Genomic DNA, 21,511 nt, shown 5'->3' with positions numbered 1-21,511 from the left:
GACTCAATTCTAAAATCTCCAGGTATAGTCCAGTGCCCCTCAACTGACATATCTGGAAACCGAGGCACAGTGAATGTTCTCGATGCATTCACGTTTACACAGCCAATCTGCCCGAGGTGGGACTTGAATTCTTATATCCTACCTAGCTTGTCACCTTTTTGTATCTTGGGGAAAATGATTTGGAGGAAAAAGTGTGTACATAAATATGGCGCCCAACTCCGTGAGTCTAATGACACTCTGTCCCATTAGGTCAAACTGGGAAACTTGGAGCTCTACGTCGAGCAGGAAACAGTTCCTACCACTTGGTACTTTCTGATTGTGCTTCCTGTCTTGCTGGTCATTGTCATCTTTGGTAAGTGCCTTGTTTGATTTTGTCAGAGAAATTATTCCCTGGGGCCTTTCGTCAGGCAGGCAGACTCTCCGCTTTCAGGGGCTGTTTGCCTCAATTAAGTATTAATGGGTGAAAACGCAAATCACAAGTTTGGGAAGGGAATCATAGGTACACGTTGAGGGCTTTCTAAACATTTTTTAGGGGTTGCCTCATCAATACAAAGCTGGATTACAAAGATGGCATCTTGGTGTTTGAGAAATATAGTCCACTTCACTTCCCCAATACTGTGAATCCTGATGACAAATGTCTCATTTACGTTATTCCTTCAGAATTCCTAGGGCATTTTGGACTTTAAGGATCTGGTCATCTCCTCCTGTCTTTTCACCTCACCAAACACCACCCCCTGCTCCCACCCCAGCTGTGCTTTTCCTGGCAGCACTATGTTTTAGAAGCGTGATCTATACCATCATTAAAATATCGCAAGGCTCATTGGAGCACGGCGATCCCAGGGTGGTTGCTCTCTGGCTCAGTCTGGCCCATTAATCTGTTTTGTTTGGCCCACACAGCATTTTTTTAAAACTGAAATAGTTGACAGCATTTTAAATTTAGGTGAGTCACTTACGTTCTATACCTGAGACCAAAGTAACATTTGTGTCCCCTGTATTTCAATTAAAAAAAAATTAAGTTGATTCACATTTTTAAAAATATCTCTTGAAAATTTGAAAGATCTAGATCATTGGATCTCCACTTTTCCATAGCATCAGTTTCCTGGAGCTGAATAGCAGCTGCACTGTGAGAGAGGACATGTGGTCATGGGGGTTTTGCCACAGTCCCCACCTCTCCCTGTTGTCTCCACCTGGGCTATGTGACTCATCTGCCTACCTGGTCCCTGTAGCCATTTAGTGTGTGACGTGGTTCTGAGCTGCTTTTCATTCAAAGTCTGTTTTCTCTTGTCCATCTCAGAAATAGAACTCCTCTCTACTACCTAAGAGAGCACTTCACATTCGTTGAGTTAACACAGGCGTTGTCTTTCTAGTACTTTCTCTTAATGGTTGCTACTCTTCCCCTCCATGCACTCCTTCATTCATCCATCCCTGCATCCACTTACCTTGTGTCTACTGAACACACGTTGTATTGCTAAGAACTGCACAAGCCTCTGGAGCTGGAGACCATGAGTGAAGGTCCAGCCCTTTCTCCCTGCAGGTTCTCAGTCCAGAGAGGGAAAGACTTCTGTGTGTGATTAACTGGCCCAATGGAATGAATCATTTTGCAGAGGCCCTATTTTGCTCTGTTGATGATCATTTCGGGTATCTTCTTGTGCTGCTTCTCAAGTTGTCCACCCCTGTTCGATAGCTGGAATCCAGAATTGGGCTTGATGTTTTAATAAAGTCCTGGCTGGCACTGGCTTTGAATAAGAAGATTACTTATAAATTCTAAACGCTGAGCTCTATTTTGAGAATCCGCTAGTGTTACACAGCTGTAGACACCAGTCTCACCATAAAGTCCTCTCCACTTTGTGACTTACTAGAAGCCTCTGATCTCTTCCTGTGCCTTGTGCGACTCACCGCTCCTGTCCCCTCACTGTGTCGTAGAGATTGTTCGTGCTCTTTACGGTGAGGTGGGCTCGGTTGGACCCATGGCTTTGGCTTCATCGGTAGCTGCAGAGCCCTTTAAAATTCACATCCCGTTCTTGCTGTGATTCCAGGCCAGCACGTGTGACCAGCAGCTTAAGCAGGTGTAAAGTGTACGAATATCTTAGCCCATCGGTCACGTCATTAGTGAAAACATGAAGTACCCTGGCCTAGGCCTGCCACCTTCTTCTAATCCCCACTGTGGCTTCCCCTGGAGATGTCAGCCATCAAAAACCCACCGCAGGAGGGATGTGGCTGCCTCACTCCCTTTGCGTGCCCTGAGCCCGTGGCCCGAGGAACGCTAACCCCAAGTCATACTCCTGGAGAAAGGGGTTCCGTGGTCTCATAAATTTGGAAATCACTGTGTGCCCCATCCTTTTTTGAAGATGCACAAGGCATGTTATGGTTAAAACTGTTGACATTATGAAATGGTCCAGTGAAGAACCGTACTGAGGTTTGTTTCCTCCAGGATCGTGCATATCTACTGGTAATGGGTGCTTTTATCATGAAGTTGCTCTTGAAGGAGGAAAACCTTTCCAGAATAATAATGTAGTTGACAGTTGTTGAATATTCTTTTTAAACAACAGTTTCTCAATGCTTTCTGTGAGTTACTTCTTGCAGTCCTCTCATCATCACAGTGAGGTGTGGGCCCTTTGACAGATAAGGCAGCCAGGCACAGAGATGCTAAGGAGCTTACCTGAGGTCCCACAGCTCGTAACTGGCAGAGTGGGGACGTGAACCGAGTAGCAAGCCTGTACTGCGCACTGTCTCAACAGCACAGTTAGAAGCCAGACGAGGTGGGGAACAAGCCCTGTCCCAGATCCAAGGGCTCGTTGTGGACCACTCCCCATGTCAGCCAACTTGATCTACGCGAGTTTGGCTTACAGAGCTCACCGTGGATCTGTGATTTCCTTCTGCAATTGTGGCTCAACTTTATTTCTCCAGGGATGTTTAGAAACATTGAAAAAAGAACGGACCAATATCAGCAGCCTGTGGCTGCAGGGAAACGTGGCTTATTTCATTACTTTCCAGCCAGCTGGGATCTTTGGTTACAAGTGGAGGTTATTTGATTTCGTTTTTACTTTTCAGGTGGGTAGTGTTTTGTTTTCCAGTTGCACTTTAGCGTCTTCCTCTTTAGAGTGACCCCTCACTGGGAATTTTTCCTTTTATAAATCCCACCTCTTAAATGCTGTTCTTTCTCTCTTTCTAAAAGAAATGTCAAGGTTGGCTTTGTTTTCCTTTTTGTTTTTGAAGTTAACATGTCAATCTGATGCTGGCTCTCTGTCTCCTCAGCGGCCGTGGGGGTAACCAGGCACAAATCGAAGGAACTGAGCCGCAAACAGAGCCAACAGCTGGAGCTCCTGGAGAGCGAGCTCCGGAAAGAGATACGTGATGGTAGGCTCCAAAATTTTATTTGTGGAAAAACAAGCCTTTTTTTATCGTCCATGCCCCCCCCCCTTAAATGGAGCGGGCCACAGTAATGAGAACGGTTTGTATAATAGAAGGCATCTGAGCGGTGGAGTCTAGGCCTGGCTCTGTGTTTATTTCAGCTCTGCTCTGCAGCCAACCAAGTAATTATCTATTGTTTCTTCTTTAATGAAAACCAAGGTCATACTCCGTGTTAGACAAAACAGCAGAAGATCTTATCCATTGTTTGTTGAGTTAAAATATTGCTCTTGGGATTCTGTTTTGCAGGCTTTGCTGAGCTGCAGATGGATAAATTGGATGTGGTTGATAGTTTTGGAACTGTTCCCTTCCTTGACTACAAACACTTTGCTCTGAGAACTTTCTTCCCCGAGGTAAAAGAGCATTGATCATATTCCTAAGGTTGAGTCTTGAATCATAATGAAGGTGCTTGTTGCTATCGTCAAAACGGGTGTTTGCTTCCGAGGCAGCTGTAGACAATGTGCTTGGTAGGAAATAAGGGCTTAAGTCTGAGCGGAGCAGGGAGAAGGATAATTATTAATTGGATTGATTAGAGTGTAAAGCAGTGATGGGTCACTGACGATTGTTCTTTGTCCAGTAAGTTCAGAGTGATGATTTTTGTTTTATTTTACTACCTGTTTAGAGCTGAATTTATAGCTGGGAAGCAAGCTAGTTTATTGAAAAATCAATAAATTGTAGGCTGGCCAGTTTGTTGTGTTTATCTGCATGACTTCTATTGCAGCCACTAGATTTTTCACTATTACTTCTCAATTGGAAATGAAAAGTACTGTTGGCCGAGAAGGGAGGGCGGTAGACACGCATAGAATTGGAGTTGATAGCAGCCATTTTTAGCAATGTCACGTTTTTCATGGTTCTCTCCAGCAGTTGTTCTTCTGCTGATCAGTCCATATCATCCTCATTTAGTAGAAATAGCTGCACGAAATGATTGATTAATCCATCCTGGGACTCCAAGGAGCGGTCTCCTTTAACCCTTTGGGTTTTCGGTCTCACTCTGTTCTGACACCTCCATCTTCGCCCGTCCTCGCTCAGCCTTCCTCCTTTACACTCCCAAGTCTTGAGCGAAGTACACTCATCTGCCTGTCATCACCTCCACATCCTGGTGCCCCCGCTTCACCATGTTGCCCTTTTTAGTCCGGAACTGGTGACCAGAGAAGGGCCCAACTTCTGGAGCATCCACGCAGATGATCGTATTTCAATCTAGACTTCTAAGCAAAGCTAGGTCAAAACAGAGCTTGTATCACCTACCAGAAGCTTCTCAGCTACATTTGGCCAGAAGCCTAGAGTTCAGAAACTCAGACACATGCAGTAAGCAATTTCCAGTTTCTCTGTAATTCTAGAAGCAGACACCATGATATGTGATGCTGTGTCTGGAGGTTGGGATACCTCCATAAAACACCTGCCATGTATATATAATTTTTTTTTTGTCCAAGCCTTACTGTTGTAAATCAAGAAGCCTATAAATAAGACTTCAGTTTTTTATGCTTGTACAATATACTTTTTTAAACTTCTCCTGCAAGAGTCCCAGGCACCAAGACTTGTATTTGCCACCTCATCCATCCATTTCTACGGCAGAACACCACCTGGGGAGGGAGGTCAGTTCCCTGAATCAGGATGACTTTGCAGGACACCACGAGTCCTATTTCCCAGCTATCTGAGATCCCCATTAAGAATTTAATAGCAATAAAACAACAGAGATTTCCACCAGCAACATGAGGCTTGTGTGGGCTTTTACAGTTAATGATTGCCCTTGAGTGCTGAAGAGAGTAATCTGTGGCCTGAAAAAGAAATTGTCCTATCCTCTAAATTCAGTAATCAAGAGCAAGATAAGTGATGAATGCAAAAGACACTATTGCAAGTTGAGTGTTTTGAGGGGAAAAAAAATCCCAGGAAAAATGCTGTATTACTTTAGAAGAGAGATACGGTCAACCCTTGAACAACACAGGTTTGAACCACATGGGTCCACTTATACACGGATTTTTTTTTCAATAAAACAGTACAGTCGTATAAATATGTCCTCTTCCCTATGATTTTAATAACATTTTCTTTTCTCTAGCTTCCTCTATTGTAAGAATACAGTATATAATACAGAGAACATATGAAAGATGTGTTCATCGGTAAGGCTTCTGGTCAGCAGTAGGCGATGTATTAGTAGTTAAGGTTTGGGGAAAAGTTACATGCAGATTTTCGACGGTGCAGAGGGTCAGCATCCCGAACCCCCCCATTATTCAAGGGTCATCCGTAGTTGCAGGAAGCCAAACAGACTTAACTCAGGGTGATGTATAATCTTGAACAGCAGCTGGGAAAGTCAGGAAACTGAAGTGAGGAGGAGTCAGTAAAGGAGAGGACCAGGAAAACAGGCATAACCATCAGAACCCTAGCAAGACTGAAGTTAAAACTGAATTGATAATGAAGGATATAGAGGACAAAGGACCGTAGTCTGTGATGACAGCACCAGCTGAAATGCACTCTGGGCTGCAGATCTATCTTTTTGTCAACTAGACCCTTTACTGATAGATCGGGAACCACATCCTCTAGGCCTGGACGTCTCTTGGCTGGTAGACCAAGAACTTGAGCGGTCAGCACCTACCAGACAACAGTAGACAGAACCAGAGGAAATCATAGGTTCACAGAGGCCAAGATATTACCAATTCCTGGCTCTGTGCCAGTTTCTGGCTGTCCAAAGCCTTCCTTTTCGTTGTATTGACTGCTTTGTTTTGCTGAAAATAGGAGAAGAAATAAGGGTGAGCAGTGCATCCAATCTCCTAGAAGAGGGAAATTTAAATGAAAGGAGGAAGGAGCTTTAGAATACGGGGAGCCATGGTGGCATTTCCCTATGTAAGGTCAGGAATCAATCTGTTTAAACTGTCCACATCAAGTTGGTTCAGCAAAAAATGTTAGGAACTAGAAAATGCAAACCCAGAATATGATTTTTCTTTCTTTCCTTTTTTTTTTTTTAAGATTTTATTTATTTATTTGACAGAGAAAGCCAGCGAGAGAGGGAACACAAGCAGGGGGAGTGGGAGAGGAAGAAGCAGGCTCCCAGCAGAGGAGCCTGATGTGGGGCTCGATCCCAGAATCCTGGGATCACGCCCTGAGCCGAAGGCAGACACTTAACGACTGCACCACCCAGGCGCCCCCAGAATATGATTTTTCTGCATATTACTAGGGGAGAGCATGACCAAAATAGTTTGAGGTCTTCTGCTTAGGCCAACAAATTTGAAACTATAAAGCAAAAATTTTCTGCAGAAGAAATTTACTTTAATGAGGTATAAAAATAGCCTAAAGTTTCAAATATTACCCCCAAAAAAGAGGAAGAGAAAAACCTGAATGTTCAAGTTTATATTTTCATTCTGTTGACTCATTTAAAGTGTTACTCAGCGTGCTTTTAAAATTTAATCCTTTAATTCCAAGAAGACTTATGATACATTAAAAAGGGAAACTCAAATTGAAAAGTTTATATCCAGGAGCAACATAGCATAGCACATAAAAATAATTGTAGAAACCAGCAGGACAATAACAGTGTGATCTAGTTTGCCATAAATTAGTGATAAAAGCAATAAACATAGCTAAGATAGAACTTACTGTGCATGCGTTCATTTTGTTTTCACACCAAGCCTGGAAGATGGGAGTTGGGAGTCCCCATTTTGCAGATGAGCAAAGTCAGGCACAGAGAGGTTACATGACTTGTCCAGAGTCATGTGACCAGTAGGTGATAAAACCAAGACTGAAACCCAAGTAATTTGGCTCCAGATTCTTTTAACCACCCCTCTCACTCCGTCTCCATAACATTGTCTTTTGAGACAGTGGATACTACAGAGCTAAGACTTGTAAAAACTTATAGACACAACTCAGTACTTACCCCGAGAGGGCAAACGCCTTAAGGAGTGGTCTGCACATTTGCATAACCTTCTTTACCACTTCTCTCACTTTTGAGTCTGTTCTTTGAAAGTGGGGGATGCCTTCCTCTACCAAAAGTGGGACTGATGCAACGATAATGATTCTTCTGAGAGGCTTTCAGAATCCACTGGTGCTGCTTGAGAGCTGAATAATTATTTATTATGTATTAGAGGATATAAAATGAACATAAGCCCAGGGGCTCTTCAGATTAGCAAACAGTGTCTCTACTTTATTAAAACGGATTTGGGTATTGTAACAAAAATACACTATTCATTTCCTTTGGATGTTATGAATAATAAAAGTGTCTCCTTCCTCTCAGTCAGGTGGCTTCACACACATCTTCACTGAAGATATGCATGTAAGTCTATAAGTTTTCATTTTTAGCCCATGACTGCCTGACTTTCATAGTGTCCTCATTGTCATCATCATCTCCATTATTGAATTTTTGTGAGTTTTTTGGAATCATGGATTCAATATTAAATAATTCATTGTCTTGGAAAACCCATTGTGGATCTACCTTCTAACTTTAAGTTTCTGGTATTATATTATATTATATCATATCATATCATATCATATCATATCATATCATATCATATTCATTTTTTTTTCCAGAACAGAGATGCCACTGACAAGAATGAAAGTCTCACAGCTTTGGATGCCCTGATTTGTAATAAAAGTTTCCTTGTTACTGTCATCCACACCCTTGAGAAGCAGAAGAACTTTTCAGTGAAGGACAGGTATTAGTCAATTTATTTACATTTTGAAAGTCATTAAATAGAGAAAATAAAAAAGAGAACTCCTTTTTTTATTTCCAAACCAAAACCCGAACGTGGTATCCACATCCCTTGAAAAGGTGGATTTATCCAGAGGCCATCTGATCAGGCGTCATGAGGCCACGACAGCTCCATTTCAGGTCACACGACCCCAACACATACTCTGTTTTGAAGACACACACACATACACTCCTCCCCCACAAAAAAAGCCCTGAGAAACCCCAACACCAAGAAAAAACATGAGTCCTGAATCAAAAAAGCAGAAGTGCTGTTTTCTGTCTCTAAAACACCTAAAAATTTGGGAAAGACGGTCACATCTTGTTTACCACTCTAGCTTAAAGTTTAAAAGCTGAAAACACATAAAATGTCCTGGGGTTAACACTGGTGCATGGTTTTTATGGATTGAGGACAAAGGTGGTTGACCTAAGACATTAAAAAAAAACACAAGTGTCCACAGCACAGCACCCCACTGCCCCTCAGCTTCCATAGAAACTCCCATCAGCGTCAACCTAGCCACAGCAGACAGCTAACCTCATTAACCGAGGCTCTTTATTTATGTGCTTCTTTGTCATCTGTGTATCTTCTTTTCCCTCTCTCTCCGTTTTATTGAGATGGAATTGGCCAACAGCACTGTATAAGTTCAGGTGTATAGCAAAATGATCCTCCTTTTTCCTCTTGCAAAACCATGACCATAAGTTTAGTTAGCATCCATCATCTCATACAGATCCAAAAAAAAAACAAAAAAAAGGAAAAAAATGAACTTTTAGGATTTACTGTGTTAGAACTTTCAGATTATACAGCAGTGTTAACTGTAGTCACCATATCGTGTATTACATCCCTAGCATTTACTTACCTTAGATCTGGAAGATTTTGTATTTTGTCCACCTTCCTCCAATTCCCCCCTCCATTCTCTACCTCTGGGAAACCGCATATCTGATCTCTTTTTCCATGAGCTTGGTTTTCTTTTTTTTAGAAAAAAGAAAGTATTTGTCTTTCTCTGACTTTTTCATTTAGCATGATGCCCTCAAGATCCATCCATGTTGTCACAAATGGCAAGATTTCATTCTCTTGTGTAGCCGAACAGTATTCCGGGGCGTGTGTGTGTGTGTGTGTGTGTGTGTGTGTGTGTGTGTACACATATACCACATTTTTTTAATCCGTTCATCTGCTAATGGACAGTTAGGTTATTTTGGTGTCTTGAGTATTGTAACCAAGGCTCTGTTTTTAAATAGGTGTCTGTTTGCCTCCTTCTTGACCATTGCACTGCAAACCAAGCTGGTCTATCTGACCAGCATCCTAGAGGTGCTGACCAGGGACTTGATGGAACAGTCCAGTAACATGCAGCCTAAACTCATGCTAAGACGCACAGAATCTGTGGTCGAAAAACTCCTCACAAACTGGATGTCTGTCTGCCTTTCTGGTTTTTTGCGGGTAAGTGTCACTTCCCTTGGCAGTGTCAGAGGTAAGACAATAGGTGGTTATTTTTAGCAGATGCTGATGTCTTTGCCTGGATAAGTCCTGAGCACTCCATGGTGTCAGCATTTAACCTCTTTTAGATGCGGTCCCTCCTAGGAGCACATGGAGGGGCAAATAAAATTGTTTTTGCTGTAACTGGCGTATGCAAATGCTGAGTTCAGTTAGACTTTTTTTCTCTTTTAAATAGTGTTATTGTGGTAAAAACAATTAACATGAAACCTAGCCTCTTACCAGATTTTTTAAGGGTGCAAAACAGCGTTGTTATCTGTAGGCACAATGTTGTACAATAGATTTCTAGCACTTATTTATCTTCCATAACTGAAATTTTATACCATTGACTTTTGAGCCCACCTTCACATCATTAATTGACAACCAGAGCCCAGAAAATGTACTGAGTGGAGGGGGTATTTCAGGGATTGAAGAGAACCCAGTGCGTGCAGGGTCTCTCAAGCATCTTGGAAATACCCATTTACCCACTAATACTGGAAGCTAATTACACGCGGTTCTAACCAGTCATTCCACATTATTCCATTTGTTTAGCAAGTCCCCAAAGAGCCGCCCGCCCCTCGAGCTTGCTTCGTTGGATTTACTGGATGAATGTGGTTGTAGTCTGATTGAATCTTAAAATCATTTTGAAAGCCCACTAGACGCAAATTCCGGCGGGTAGGGAAGCGGGTCTTGGAGCCCGCTGCCTGGTCCGCCTCTGGCCGCCGTCACTCACTAGAGGAGGCTCTGCACCTGTCTGAGCCTTGGGCTTATAACCTGGAGCGCTGGAAGAAACGATCTTAGGGCCGCTCTGTAAGCCTAGATGAGAAAATGGATGCAGTGGCTTAGCACCGAGTAAGAGCTCCATAAATGTTGACCATTACTGTTATAAAATATTAATAGGACAAGAAGAGTGTTCTGTTGAACCCAATCTTCATTCGGCCCCTCTGAGGCCCCTGGTACAGAAGGTTCTTACCTTCTTTAATTTCACCAGCCATCCAGATTCCAGCAAAACTGCATAATTGTGTATTTGTAGCTAGTTCCAAAATCTAATTAAACTTTGAATAAGATGCACTGCTATGCCACAGGTTTTAACAGTGCTACTTAAGTTTAGATCCAAAAGCAGCACTTTAAATAGACTGTGCTTAGTTTAATGTTTAATGCAGTCTTACAAGTAGGTGCACAACGTTTTTTGGTTTTTTTGGTTTTTTTTACCAACGCCTTCCTCTCCCAAGGCACTACCCATTTATTAAGATTAATGAAATCTGCCTTCTTTTCTGTTTACTTGGTATAAATCATCAAACGCTTTGAGGAGGTGTTGAGCAGTTATTTCTGGGGCGAATATTTTCGCTTCCCACCACCCTTGCTTCAGCCACCACCGCATCTAAACAGAGGTGGCGGGACCCACACCCAGTTCTGCGTCTTAGACTTAAAAGTCAGCCTCCTGCCCCACCACCAATGCCACTGAATCAGAAGCCCTGGGGTGAGACCCGAAATCCATGTTTGCCAAGCTCCTCCGGGTAATTGCATGTGCCTTACATTTGAGAATCCTGGGGTAATGGAAAGAGCACTGGACTAGCAGTCTTGGTTAGAAGCAGCAGTTTTGGGCTCTAAACTCATGTAAGCCCCAGTTCACTGTGTGTCTCTGGGAATGGTGCTTTTCATCTGGGCAACTGTTTTCTACCCATGGAGTGAAGGGTCTAGTCACCGGTTTTAAATTTCTTTCCAGCTCTTTCTTGTGGGATCTTGTGATCCGAGCCCTTAAGTGCTGGTTGGAGCTTTGCTCTTGCTGCCCTTAGGTATTAAGTGGGCGAGATGTTCCAAAAATCTGGGCCCTAAGCCCAAACGGCTCCCTCAAGCAGAGGATTCTGGGTCAAGATTTTGCAGTGCTGATTCAAGAGTATCTTGAGCACTTGAGATGGTGAGGGGTGGCACGCTTACCAGGAGGAAGTGACTTTGAGCCAGCCAGCGATGCTTTCATTTTCAGTGGAAAAATTCCCTCTGGTGCAGGGAGTCTGACTTCCCACCCCGGGTGCCCACGGGGATGCTTGGTCCTCCTGCCCTGCCCCACAGACATTTGCCTGGACGCCACTAGCTCTGTGACCCCCAGGGAACCTCCTCTGAGCTTCCAGGGCTCTGTGAGTGAAGTAATAATACCAACTGCCGTTTATTGAGAGTGCCAGACATCATGCTAAGAGTTTTGCTTGCGTTTCCTCACTGAATCCTCTCATTTAATCCTGTGAGGTAAGTATCATTATGACCGTTTTGCACAGGGGGGATTTGGAGCACACGGGATAGATGTGACCTTCCCCAGACCCCACAGCTGGCGTGGGATGGCAGCAGGGCTTGAGGGCTCTTAGCTGCTACTTCCCCAGTGAGGCGGGTACCTTCTGACAGGCTTAGGGAGGATTTAGGGGTGGAGCGAGATCACAGGCATGAAAGCCTCTGGCTCAACCAGGGCCAGAGTCTGGTCTCACAAAGGAAAGGAAGGTGAAGGGGCTGAGCTTAGTTCCCATCACAGGAGAGGGAGCGCACATGCAGTCAGGTCAGGTGCCGTCCACCCCAGCCAGCCGCCTGAGGGGCTGTGTGTCCCCTGCTCTGATAAAGACACCCAAGCCCCCAGCTGGTATGACTGACTGAGGACTTGTGTTCAGTAGAGAAAAAGAAACCTCATGGTTTTCAAAGCTGGCCCCATATCAGAATCCCCTGAGAAAGAATTCAAACCACAGATGCCCAGGCCTTGGTTACAGACATTCCGTGGCTGTGGGTCTCAAGTAGGCCCAGGCATGTGAACTTTTTATGAGAGCCCCGGGGAATTCTGGTAATGATCACCCAGGGTTAGAACCATAGGTGCAGCTAACAGTATAAAACAAACTCTTACTTCTCTCAGGCTGGCTGCACTCTGGAGAATTCTGGGGAACTCCTGACTACAGAGCCATGGAGTCTGCGGCTGCCCCTCCACACAGCCCAGCAGAGCCCACCTGCCCCCTAACTGCACCCTCAGTGGCCCATCTGGCCCACAAGGCTCACGAGGACACTCACCCCTGTCTCTGATGTGGGCTGGAGGAAAAAGGAGAAGTGGCAGTTCTGGGTTTGCAGTCAGGACATTACCCCAGGAGGCAGAGGGAAAGAGAAGAGAGTTAGTGTCCTTGTGAACCACTAAATAAAGGAAGTTTCCCATAAGAATTGAAATGTCAGGTGCTAGTCCCAACACTCCCCCCACCTGGGAAATTTTCGAACATTCCACCTCTGTCCTACACTAAGGAAGAGACTCAAGGATATGTCAGCAGGGAAGAGAAAAGTGGTAACTACCCCATGCCAGTTGTGGGATCTGGGGAAAATCACACGGATTCCATGAGCCCCAACGCTCCCCTGTGCAAAATGGGCATAAAGATACTTATCTCACAAGATTAAATGAGAGGATTCAATGAGAAAAAGTAATGGGAAAAGTGACGGGAAGCCAGTGAAGAGCGGGGTGATAGAAGGGGGCCAAGCCCTGGCACTGGGGAGGGCACGTGTTCTTGCAGGAGGGGATGGGACAGGCGGGGGGTGGGATGCCAGGAGTCTTACAAGAGGTCTCCATCTACTAGTTCGGGGCAGAGCAGGGGAGCGAGCCAATGGAACTCTGCTTTGCAAGCCAGGCCCTAAAGCTTGGCTGGAAACGCACTTCAAGCCTCAGTCGCTTGGCTGGCTGCTTCTTCACTAAGGCGGTTTGCGTCCCAGCTCTTCCTCTCCACGTACTTGGTTAATGTCCATTGACCGTAGACGCTGATTCTTTGGCGAGCGTGCTGCCGCCGACGCCAGGCTGCGTGCTCTGGGCGCCTTCACTGGAAGCCGCACACAAGAGCCTCCCCCTGAGCTGCTCAGGTCCACGCAAGCGCAGTGTGGCTACGGGTTTGAGGCATCTCGCTAACCGTGAGAGGGCGAGCCCCAGTCCGGGAGTAAGTGCCCCCGGCAGAAGGTTGCAGACAGAAGCCATCGGGATGGGACAAGCCCTCGAGCAATGGAACTGACCTCTGGTCCGGGGAAGGCAGTTCAGGTGCATCAGGGGCTGCGTACCAGCCAGGGTGCGCCGGGGTGCCTGTGTACCCCGGCTCCGCAAACCACAGCGTGCTGGCCGGGATGGCTGCGAGTTGTGATAACTAAAGGCCACTTCCTTCATTAGACGCTCCTAACACCAAAAAGCATCCTCCTTGGCAAATGTACAAAATGTTCTGACATTTATTCTGGTTACCAAGGTTAATTGTTGTGTATTTTTTTTAAATACCATTTATTTTTGGTTTGCTCAAAAAGGCAAATAATTAGCAAAGTAAACGAAGGTGAAACCTCCACATCTACTCTAGGCGTTAGCCGGCCGATGAGCATCCGTCGGCCATATAGAAGCTTACACATAAAAGATCCATCCGCTGAGGACTTCATATTGCTGCTGACTATAAATGCTGGGAGTCTGTGTGCGTGTGTGTGTGCATGCGTGTGTGTCTGTGTGTTTGCGCACGCGAGCGTGCATGTGCGTGTGGTGGGGAGACGACGCGTCTCCTGAGTTTTGCGCCCAATCCTGAGTGGAGCAATGCTTATTTTCTTGGGATCCTCATGCTGATTGTTAGAAAACACTGCCTCCTGTTTCCTGTCGTACTGCCATAAACTGAAACTTTAACTCTTTGGAAAGTACGGTGGATTCTGCAGACAGCTGACTGTCACTTTTGTGTCTCTTCCAAGGAGACTGTTGGAGAGCCATTCTATTTGCTGGTGACGACTTTGAACCAGAAAATAAACAAGGGTCCGGTGGATGTAATCACTTGCAAAGCCCTGTACACCCTGAACGAAGACTGGCTGCTGTGGCAGGTTCCGGAGTTCAGTACTGTGGTATGTTTGCGATGAAGCCTTGCACCCAGCCCCGGAAAGAAGCCTGGCTGGGAGCTCGGTGGTGGGGTGGGGTGGGGTGGGGGGGGGGGTCACTTAAACCAAAGCGATATCATTCCTACTGTGGGAGGCCTCAGATGCTGAGTTAATTAAAAACAGTAGTTGATAAAATATTAACACGTGTTCACATAATAGATTTTAATTAGTTGGATGAGGGGGGAGAATTGTAATGATGCCTGGGGTACTCATCAATTTCCAAAGATTTTAATATCAGGATAGCTTATAGCTTTCAGCATCATCAAAGGAAATGCAAAGTACTCCCTATTCAGCACTTATAACTGCAATCAGAATTTCTCAAACGGCTCTGCTCTGGAAGACAATGTGTGAAGATATATTTCAACCAAATTGAGGCCGTCTTATTTTAGCATGATAACGCAAGACAAATTCCACTGTGTTCCCCGTGCAACATGACACCCTTACTTTATTTTCATGGATTAGTTACAAATGTTTGGTGTCACGCACTTAATGTTCTGTGATCTCATAGATATTTTTAGAGGAATGCTGTAAATCACTACAGGAAGATGATTGCCTGGGTGCTGGAGGGTTTCACCCATTCGAGAACTTCTTTTCACCCATCCCCATCCCACCCCCAACCTCCTCCCTTCCTAAAGAAAGTGAGAGCGATTTCTTGCACATTCACGAATTGTAGGGAGAGGGCCAAGCATGACAAGTATCTCCAAAATGACTTAGGCATTTTCTGTGCTTTTCTGTTCGTGGAGACTGGGGAAAGAGCTCGCTGTCATTTGGTTTGATCTTTAGCTTTATGGAGACTCGGGGCGTCTTCACAGTCTCATTAGTGGAGGAGGAGGGAAAGAAGACAGTGGGGTTTTGGTATGACTCAGTCAGGGGGCTGAGTCTCCTGTGGCTTTGCTCTGGATGGCAGGAACTGTGGTATCATCCTGGAAGAATTCATTCCCTAATTGGAGAAGGCACCACGTCGCTGTGGGCCGTGTTACGGTTATGCTCTCTGGTGGGAAAATAGTCCACAGATCAGCTGTTTCCAGTTCTAGGTCACTGACAGATGTAGTTTACCCTCCACCGGAGATGGCAGCATGCTCGACTACCATCCACAAGGCAGGAGCCCGAGTAGAAAGTTAACGTTCTCAGCGTTCTGATGTCTGTGTATGTAACTGTCTGCGGCCAAGAGGTGGGGAGGAGCAGCGGTTCCCAAGCTTCGGCGCGGCCCTGAAGGGCACAGACTCTGGCCAGGCGCGCTTGCCATCCGCCCCTGCCCATCTGGGTGGCGTGGGGCAAGTTTCCAAACCTTCCTGTGCCTCAGTCTCCTCACCTATAAAACAGAGAGGAAAATCATGGTGCTGGTTTCATGGGGAGGGGGGTCACAGGGGTTAAGAGCATTGACTGCCAGGCACCTGGGGGGGCTCCGTCGGTTAAGTGTCTGCCTTCAGCTCAGGTCATGATGCCAGAGTCCTGGGATCAAGTCCCACAAGGGGCTCCCTGCTCAGTGGGGAGTCTGTTTCTCCCTCTGCCTGATGCTCCCTCTGCTTGTTCTCTCTCTCTTTAGCTCACTCTCTCTCAAATAAAAAAATCTTAAGGAAAAAAAGAAGAGCATTGACTGCCATGGCTTGCCATGTAAAGCTTTACGAAATTTAATTCATGTCTCTTCATTTCAGCTCAGGTCATGATCTCAGGGTTGTGGGATCGAGCCCTGCGTCAGGCTCCACACTGTGCGTGGAACCTGCTTGGGATTCTCTCTCCTCTCTCTCTCTCTCTCTCTCTCTCTGCCCCTCCCAGTGCTCTCATGCACGCGCACGCTCTTTTTCTCTCTCTCAAATAAATAAATAAATCTTCAAAAAAGAAAAAAGAAATGCAGATTCAGACAGACAAATGCCTGGGCCTTCCCTCGGGGCTGATTAAATCAGAACTGCTGGGGATGAAGCCCAGGCAGAGACAGACATTTCTTAAACACTCCAGGTAGTACCAGCGTACAGCCTGCGTGGAGAGGGCCCCTGGGTATCTTGGAGAACAAAAGGTAAACTTTGCATCAGGGCCTGGTGATACCTTTCCCTGCAATTGTTTGAGGACAAATTCAGGGCCTTGGTCCTTCCCCCCCCCCCCCAAAGATGTGTATGCTTTTACTTTGAAACATTTTGGAAGCCCCACAGATTCCCAAAGAGAAATATTTGCGAGTATATGTAGGTTGGGGGAATCCAGCAGTAATTTCCTTTCATGAAAACGTGAACCCTGACAGGAACGAGAGGCAAGGAGAGAACCAGACTGGGAGTGGGGGAAGAAGTCAAATGCCTGAAGCAACTTTTGAGATTTGAGTCCTTTTTAATGCTTTACAGAATGCTTTACGGAAACACTTTTTCCGCCTTTCATTTTGAAACATTATTTATTTCACAGTCGATTAAGACCATGTGTTTCTGATTTGTTAACTCTCAACTCGTCATCAAAATGTTTCTTGATGTTGAAGGAATTCATGTCAACTCTTGGAGTCTTTTTTCCTTTATAGCCCCTGGGGAAAAGGCTAATGGGAAATTATGATTTTAGAAATCCAGATAAATCTTCCTTTTCAAATGCAGATTTGCCAGCAGACAGAGACTGGAAAAGGGGTGGGCCACTGGTTTCTAGGGGCCTTGCTTTAAAAATGAGTTTTAATGCTTTTTATTGTACCTGTCGCGACCTGTCTGTCTCATGGTCGATGGTTATATTAGAGGCACCCGAGGAGGCACGCGATCTGGGCGATGCTTGTGTGACGAAATGTTAGCAGAAGGTCAATATAAAAAATTTAAGGTTTTTCATTTCCTTTCAGGCAAGTTCCCCTAGTCTTAACCATCATATTATAATTTTCTTCCTTCCTCCCCCCTCTCTCTCCCCCTTTCCTCTCTCTCCTCCTTTCCTCTCCCCTCTCTCCTCCCTCTCCCTCCTCCCCCTCTCTCCTCCCTCTTTCTCTCTTACCTCTCCCGGCCCACCCCCCACCCCAGTCATGTATACCCAGTGGTTTGCTATCTTGATTTTTTAAATTTGCCTGAGGTGGTTTATGTAATTGAAAACCAAGGTATGCTGAACAAACTCAATTCTGTGTGTGTGTGTGTGTGTGTGTGTGTGTGTGTGTAAATTTTTTCAAAGAAAGAAAAGTCAGAGAAGAAATCAAGAGCAGCCCCATAAGCAACTTGAAACGCCAGAGCCTGGTGCCACGACAGGGGCACGTTGAAAAGAGGCCCCAAACTCCTGTGTGGCTCAGTGCTCAGAAACCCAGCACCTCACATAACAACCTGAAAGTTAGGTTTCACACCTCTAAGATTAGGATGTGTTCTCCCTGAGGTGTGGGGTGTTTTCTAGAACATGAAGACATCCTGCCAATTTCTTATACATGAAATCATTATACTAGCAAATGGGCCAGAGAGGTCATCCTTTGTTCGGTGCATCCTGGGAGGAAGATTCCTCTGTCTTTCCCCAAATATGACCAAAGCCCTTACAGCCACACTTCCTCTAGTATGGCCGGAATCATCCTTCTGCATCTCGGCACTGCAGGCTGGCCGGCAGTGAAGACGCTGCCCTGACGTGATCACCACCCCCCCCCCCCCCCGCCCACGGCAACGCCCACATCGGGGAGGGTCCGCACACACGCAGGACCCTGTCTTCCTCCCGCATCAGGCGCTTCAGAGGCAGCTGGCAGAGGAATAAGCCTTATTGCTCCGTGGTTTTTCTCCCTTTGCCACATTTTAGGCATGTTCGATTTCATTGCTGGAGAATCTCGGGCCCGCCGTCAGGGGCACTGGGTCTCGCGTTGCGAGGACGATTTCAGAGCAGATCGCCTGAAACTTCGGGAGAGCGAAGGAAGGCATGGGGATTTCAGTCCTAGGAAAGTACCGACACGGGAGGAGGGACATGGGCTTCACTTTCAAGAGGAGATGAGAAAACCCAATAACTCGTAGCAAGTGTGCTGAATTAGCAAGAGAAGGTTGACTTGTAATCAAAGTTAAGCGAGAAATGGTTTTTTGAACTCTTAAACCCAGGAAATGAGCCTGCCAATCTGCCGTATCTGAGAGATAGCATCTTGGCACCCTGGGAAACAGTGTTCTGACAGACATATTATTGCCCTCCTTCTCATATCTATGAGAAAGTCTTTAAGATTATTAGAAATTCTTAGAAAAAGCGTAGATACATGCCTGTAGAAATCTTCCTGCCTCCCCTCTGGTCCGTTGACGATTTAGGGCAGCCTGCCCCACTGGGTCTTTTTGCACCCAGTCGTTACATTTCGGGGACAGTCATGTTTAATAAAATATTTCCTCCGTGACAGAGCCCTCGCGATCTCTCGTGAGAGTTTCACATCTCCACGCCTCCTCTAACACAGCGGCTCTCCCCACCGCTCCCCAGCTCCTTCTGTTCCATTTAGTTTGTCCCTTTCAGAAGATCCATTATCCCCATAATTAAACAACCCACTGTCCCGATTAAGTCATTCTCTGTTACTTCAATTACATCCCATTGTTCATTAAATCCTGATGTTTGCACTTCAGCAACCTTGTTTTTAATACTCCTAGCATTTGTGGAGAAACAGTGAAGTTAATTAACAATTCTTGGGCTTTTTTTTCCCCTTTTTCTCTCTACCATAGTGCAAATCATTTCCATTATGACTTGCAATAATACTGAAACCATTACTAACTTCATAGTTACTGTTCTGAGCTTCCTGACCAAAGAAGTGAAACCATTTTTTTATAATCATTTTAGGTAAGTCATTCCCTAGTTGATGGCAAGCAGTGGAAAATGAAAAATTAACGTTAAATGAGTACTTGAAATGACTTTCCTCTTCATACCCTTTCTTCTCATACCCATAATCTTGGGATTAGAAAATAATTTAGTTATCTAAATACAAAAGTATTTAATTTTCTTCTTTATAGCTCAAATGTGACTTTATTACTTCGTTGTTAAGGATCCTTATTTATACTTCTACTCCTCAGAGAATGGTAACTTTTATAGCAAATCATGGTGGAGATAAAAGGCGTTGTTTTCTTTTTCTTTTTTTACATTGTCAAAGTCAGCGTTCCATTTGAAGTCACCGTTGTCTAGAGCAGAGATCAGCAAACAAGAGGCTGTGGGCCAAATGTGGCCCTGCTGTCCATTGTTATAAATAAAGTTTTATCGAAACACAGCCATGCACATTCATTTACTGTTGTCCGTGGCTGTTTTCCTGCTACAACTGCAGAGTTGAGTAGTGGTAATAGAGACCGTACAGGCTGCAGAGTCTTAAATATTTACTATCTGGCCTTTTACAGAAAGTTTGCCAGTTCTTAATCTGGAGCCTGACATAATAGAGAAGAACTAGAATCTGCCCTACTACTAAACCCTAAGACCCCAAAAGCCTTAGCCTCTTTCCTCTTTTTCTGGAGACACACCAATGGAAATGCCTCACCACTGTCCGTAAATCTGAAACTCATGGGGGTGCTTTGCCAAAAAACAAACTTAATTCATATTAAGCCTAAAGTACTGAAATCAGTCATTTTGGGCTAAGTAAGACAGATTCTTACTTGATTCTATCATGAACAAATGTTAGCAAATGCTAGCAAGTATAGAAATTTTGTGACAGAAACTTAAATTTGAGGAAATTCTCTCCATTAACTTAATTTTTTTCTTCAAGATGGAAAAGGCCTTCCTTCCTCATTATTCTACTGGGGGCAAAATACCTTGATACAGGAAGCTTTGGGCTCTTTGGGGGAAGGAAAAGGAGGGGAGAGGGGATGTAGGGCAGCCAAGAGCAGCATTGGGGGGCATCTGGTCGCGGTCCCAGGGCCGCCAACTCCAGCTTAAGGCAAACCTCAGCCCAGAAGCATTGACACTTGTAACTCTGGGCTCATGCTGCTTCTACGGAGCCTCTGGAAGCAGAGTCCTTCTCTCTTACCCCGAAACCCCTCTAAATCCAGTTTGGTATAAGAACCAGATTTTCTCTCTCTCTCTTTAAAGATTTTATTTATTTATTTATCTTAAAGATTTTATTTATTTATTTGACTGAGAGAGCAAGAGAGCACAAGGGGGGTTGGGGGGAACGCAGAGAGGCAGAGGGAGAGGGAGAAGCAGGCTCCCTGCAAGGAGCCCAGGGCGGGCTCGATCCCAGGACCCTGGGATCATGACCCGAGCCGAAGAAGGCAGATCCTTCACCAACTGAGCCACCTGGGCACCCCCAGACTTTTCTCTTGATCTTCATTGGCTCTCAAATGAAATTAGAAGAAAAATATATTTTATTTAATGAAAGCAATTATTGGCCTAAGACCTTTGTGATAAAGCGGCTGGCTTGTAAGAATTTTTTTAAAAATTACTTTTTAGGTATTGTAAGGCATTACAGAAGGATGCAGCAGCATCCCTGCCCTTAGGAGCCAAGAATGTGGTTGAGGAGTTCAGGTAGCTAGATCGCCTCTCCCCAGCAAAGTGTGCAAAAAGTATGGGGAAGAGCCTCTTCCCCCGCCTTTGAGTCATCTTGCCAGCGGCCCCCCACTCGTCCCGCAGCCTTAATTTTTCTATCTCCTTGATACCTTAAACCACCAAGTTGTGTGAAGGAATGGTGGGCAAAGCCACCAGTGACCCATGAATGTGCTTGTACGTCTAGCTGCTATGTAGCTTCACGCACAAGAGGTGAGGGGGCAAGAGTCTGACAGTCTTGGGTGTGAATCTGAGCTCAACCACTTTACTAACAGGCTGTTAGTGACCTTGGGCAAGTCACCAACCCTCTCTAAACCTGTTTCTTCATCTATAAACAGGTGATCGTAAAACCTAACCTTGTATGCTTGTTATGAGGTCAGAAAATAATCTATGTGAGATGGCTAGAGAGGTTCGCATCATTTATTTAAAATAGTTTTTCTTGTCTGAGCAGTTTGTGTTGTCAGCTGAAAGGTCTACTAAGCACGGTGTCCTCTGACCATTCTTCCTGGTTGGTGATTTATTGGCAATGGGTGATTCGGAGAATTGATTAGCTGAATCCCCTGTCATTAAAAACTCATGTTATTATTAGAAAGGTTACCCATAATCCCTCCATCTGCGTGTGGCACACAGCATCCCACCGGGCAGATGTGAACAGGAGACCACAATGATAAATCTGA

At 45.1% G+C, this 21,511-nt stretch overlaps 1 protein-coding gene across 3 annotated transcripts in view; it reads left to right on the top strand.

Annotated features, from left to right (window-relative positions):
* Positions 1-21,511, top strand: part of PLXNC1 (plexin C1) — a 142,858-nt gene that overhangs the window by 90,476 nt on the left and 30,871 nt on the right. For 2 of the 3 annotated variants that reach the window (XM_045779598.2, XM_045779596.2), the window contains 7 exons: positions 250-352; positions 3,256-3,357; positions 3,658-3,761; positions 7,625-7,663; positions 7,918-8,042; positions 9,311-9,509; positions 14,256-14,402. In XM_045779598.2, coding sequence (XP_045635554.1) covers positions 250-352; positions 3,256-3,357; positions 3,658-3,761; positions 7,625-7,663; positions 7,918-8,042; positions 9,311-9,509; positions 14,256-14,402 — 819 coding nt within the window. The remainder of the gene's footprint in view (positions 1-249; positions 353-3,255; positions 3,358-3,657; positions 3,762-7,624; positions 7,664-7,917; positions 8,043-9,310; positions 9,510-14,255; positions 14,403-21,511) is intronic. The other variant, XM_045779597.2, reaches the window with a different exon arrangement.

This window comes from Ursus americanus, chromosome 17 (assembly GCF_024610735.1).
Source record: "Ursus americanus isolate L20-20 chromosome 17, mUrsAme1.1.p, whole genome shotgun sequence".
Taxonomy (NCBI): Eukaryota; Metazoa; Chordata; class Mammalia; order Carnivora; family Ursidae; genus Ursus; species Ursus americanus.
The sequence above is the reverse complement of the archived record's forward strand: the minus strand, read 5'-3'. Positions and strand labels throughout refer to the sequence as shown.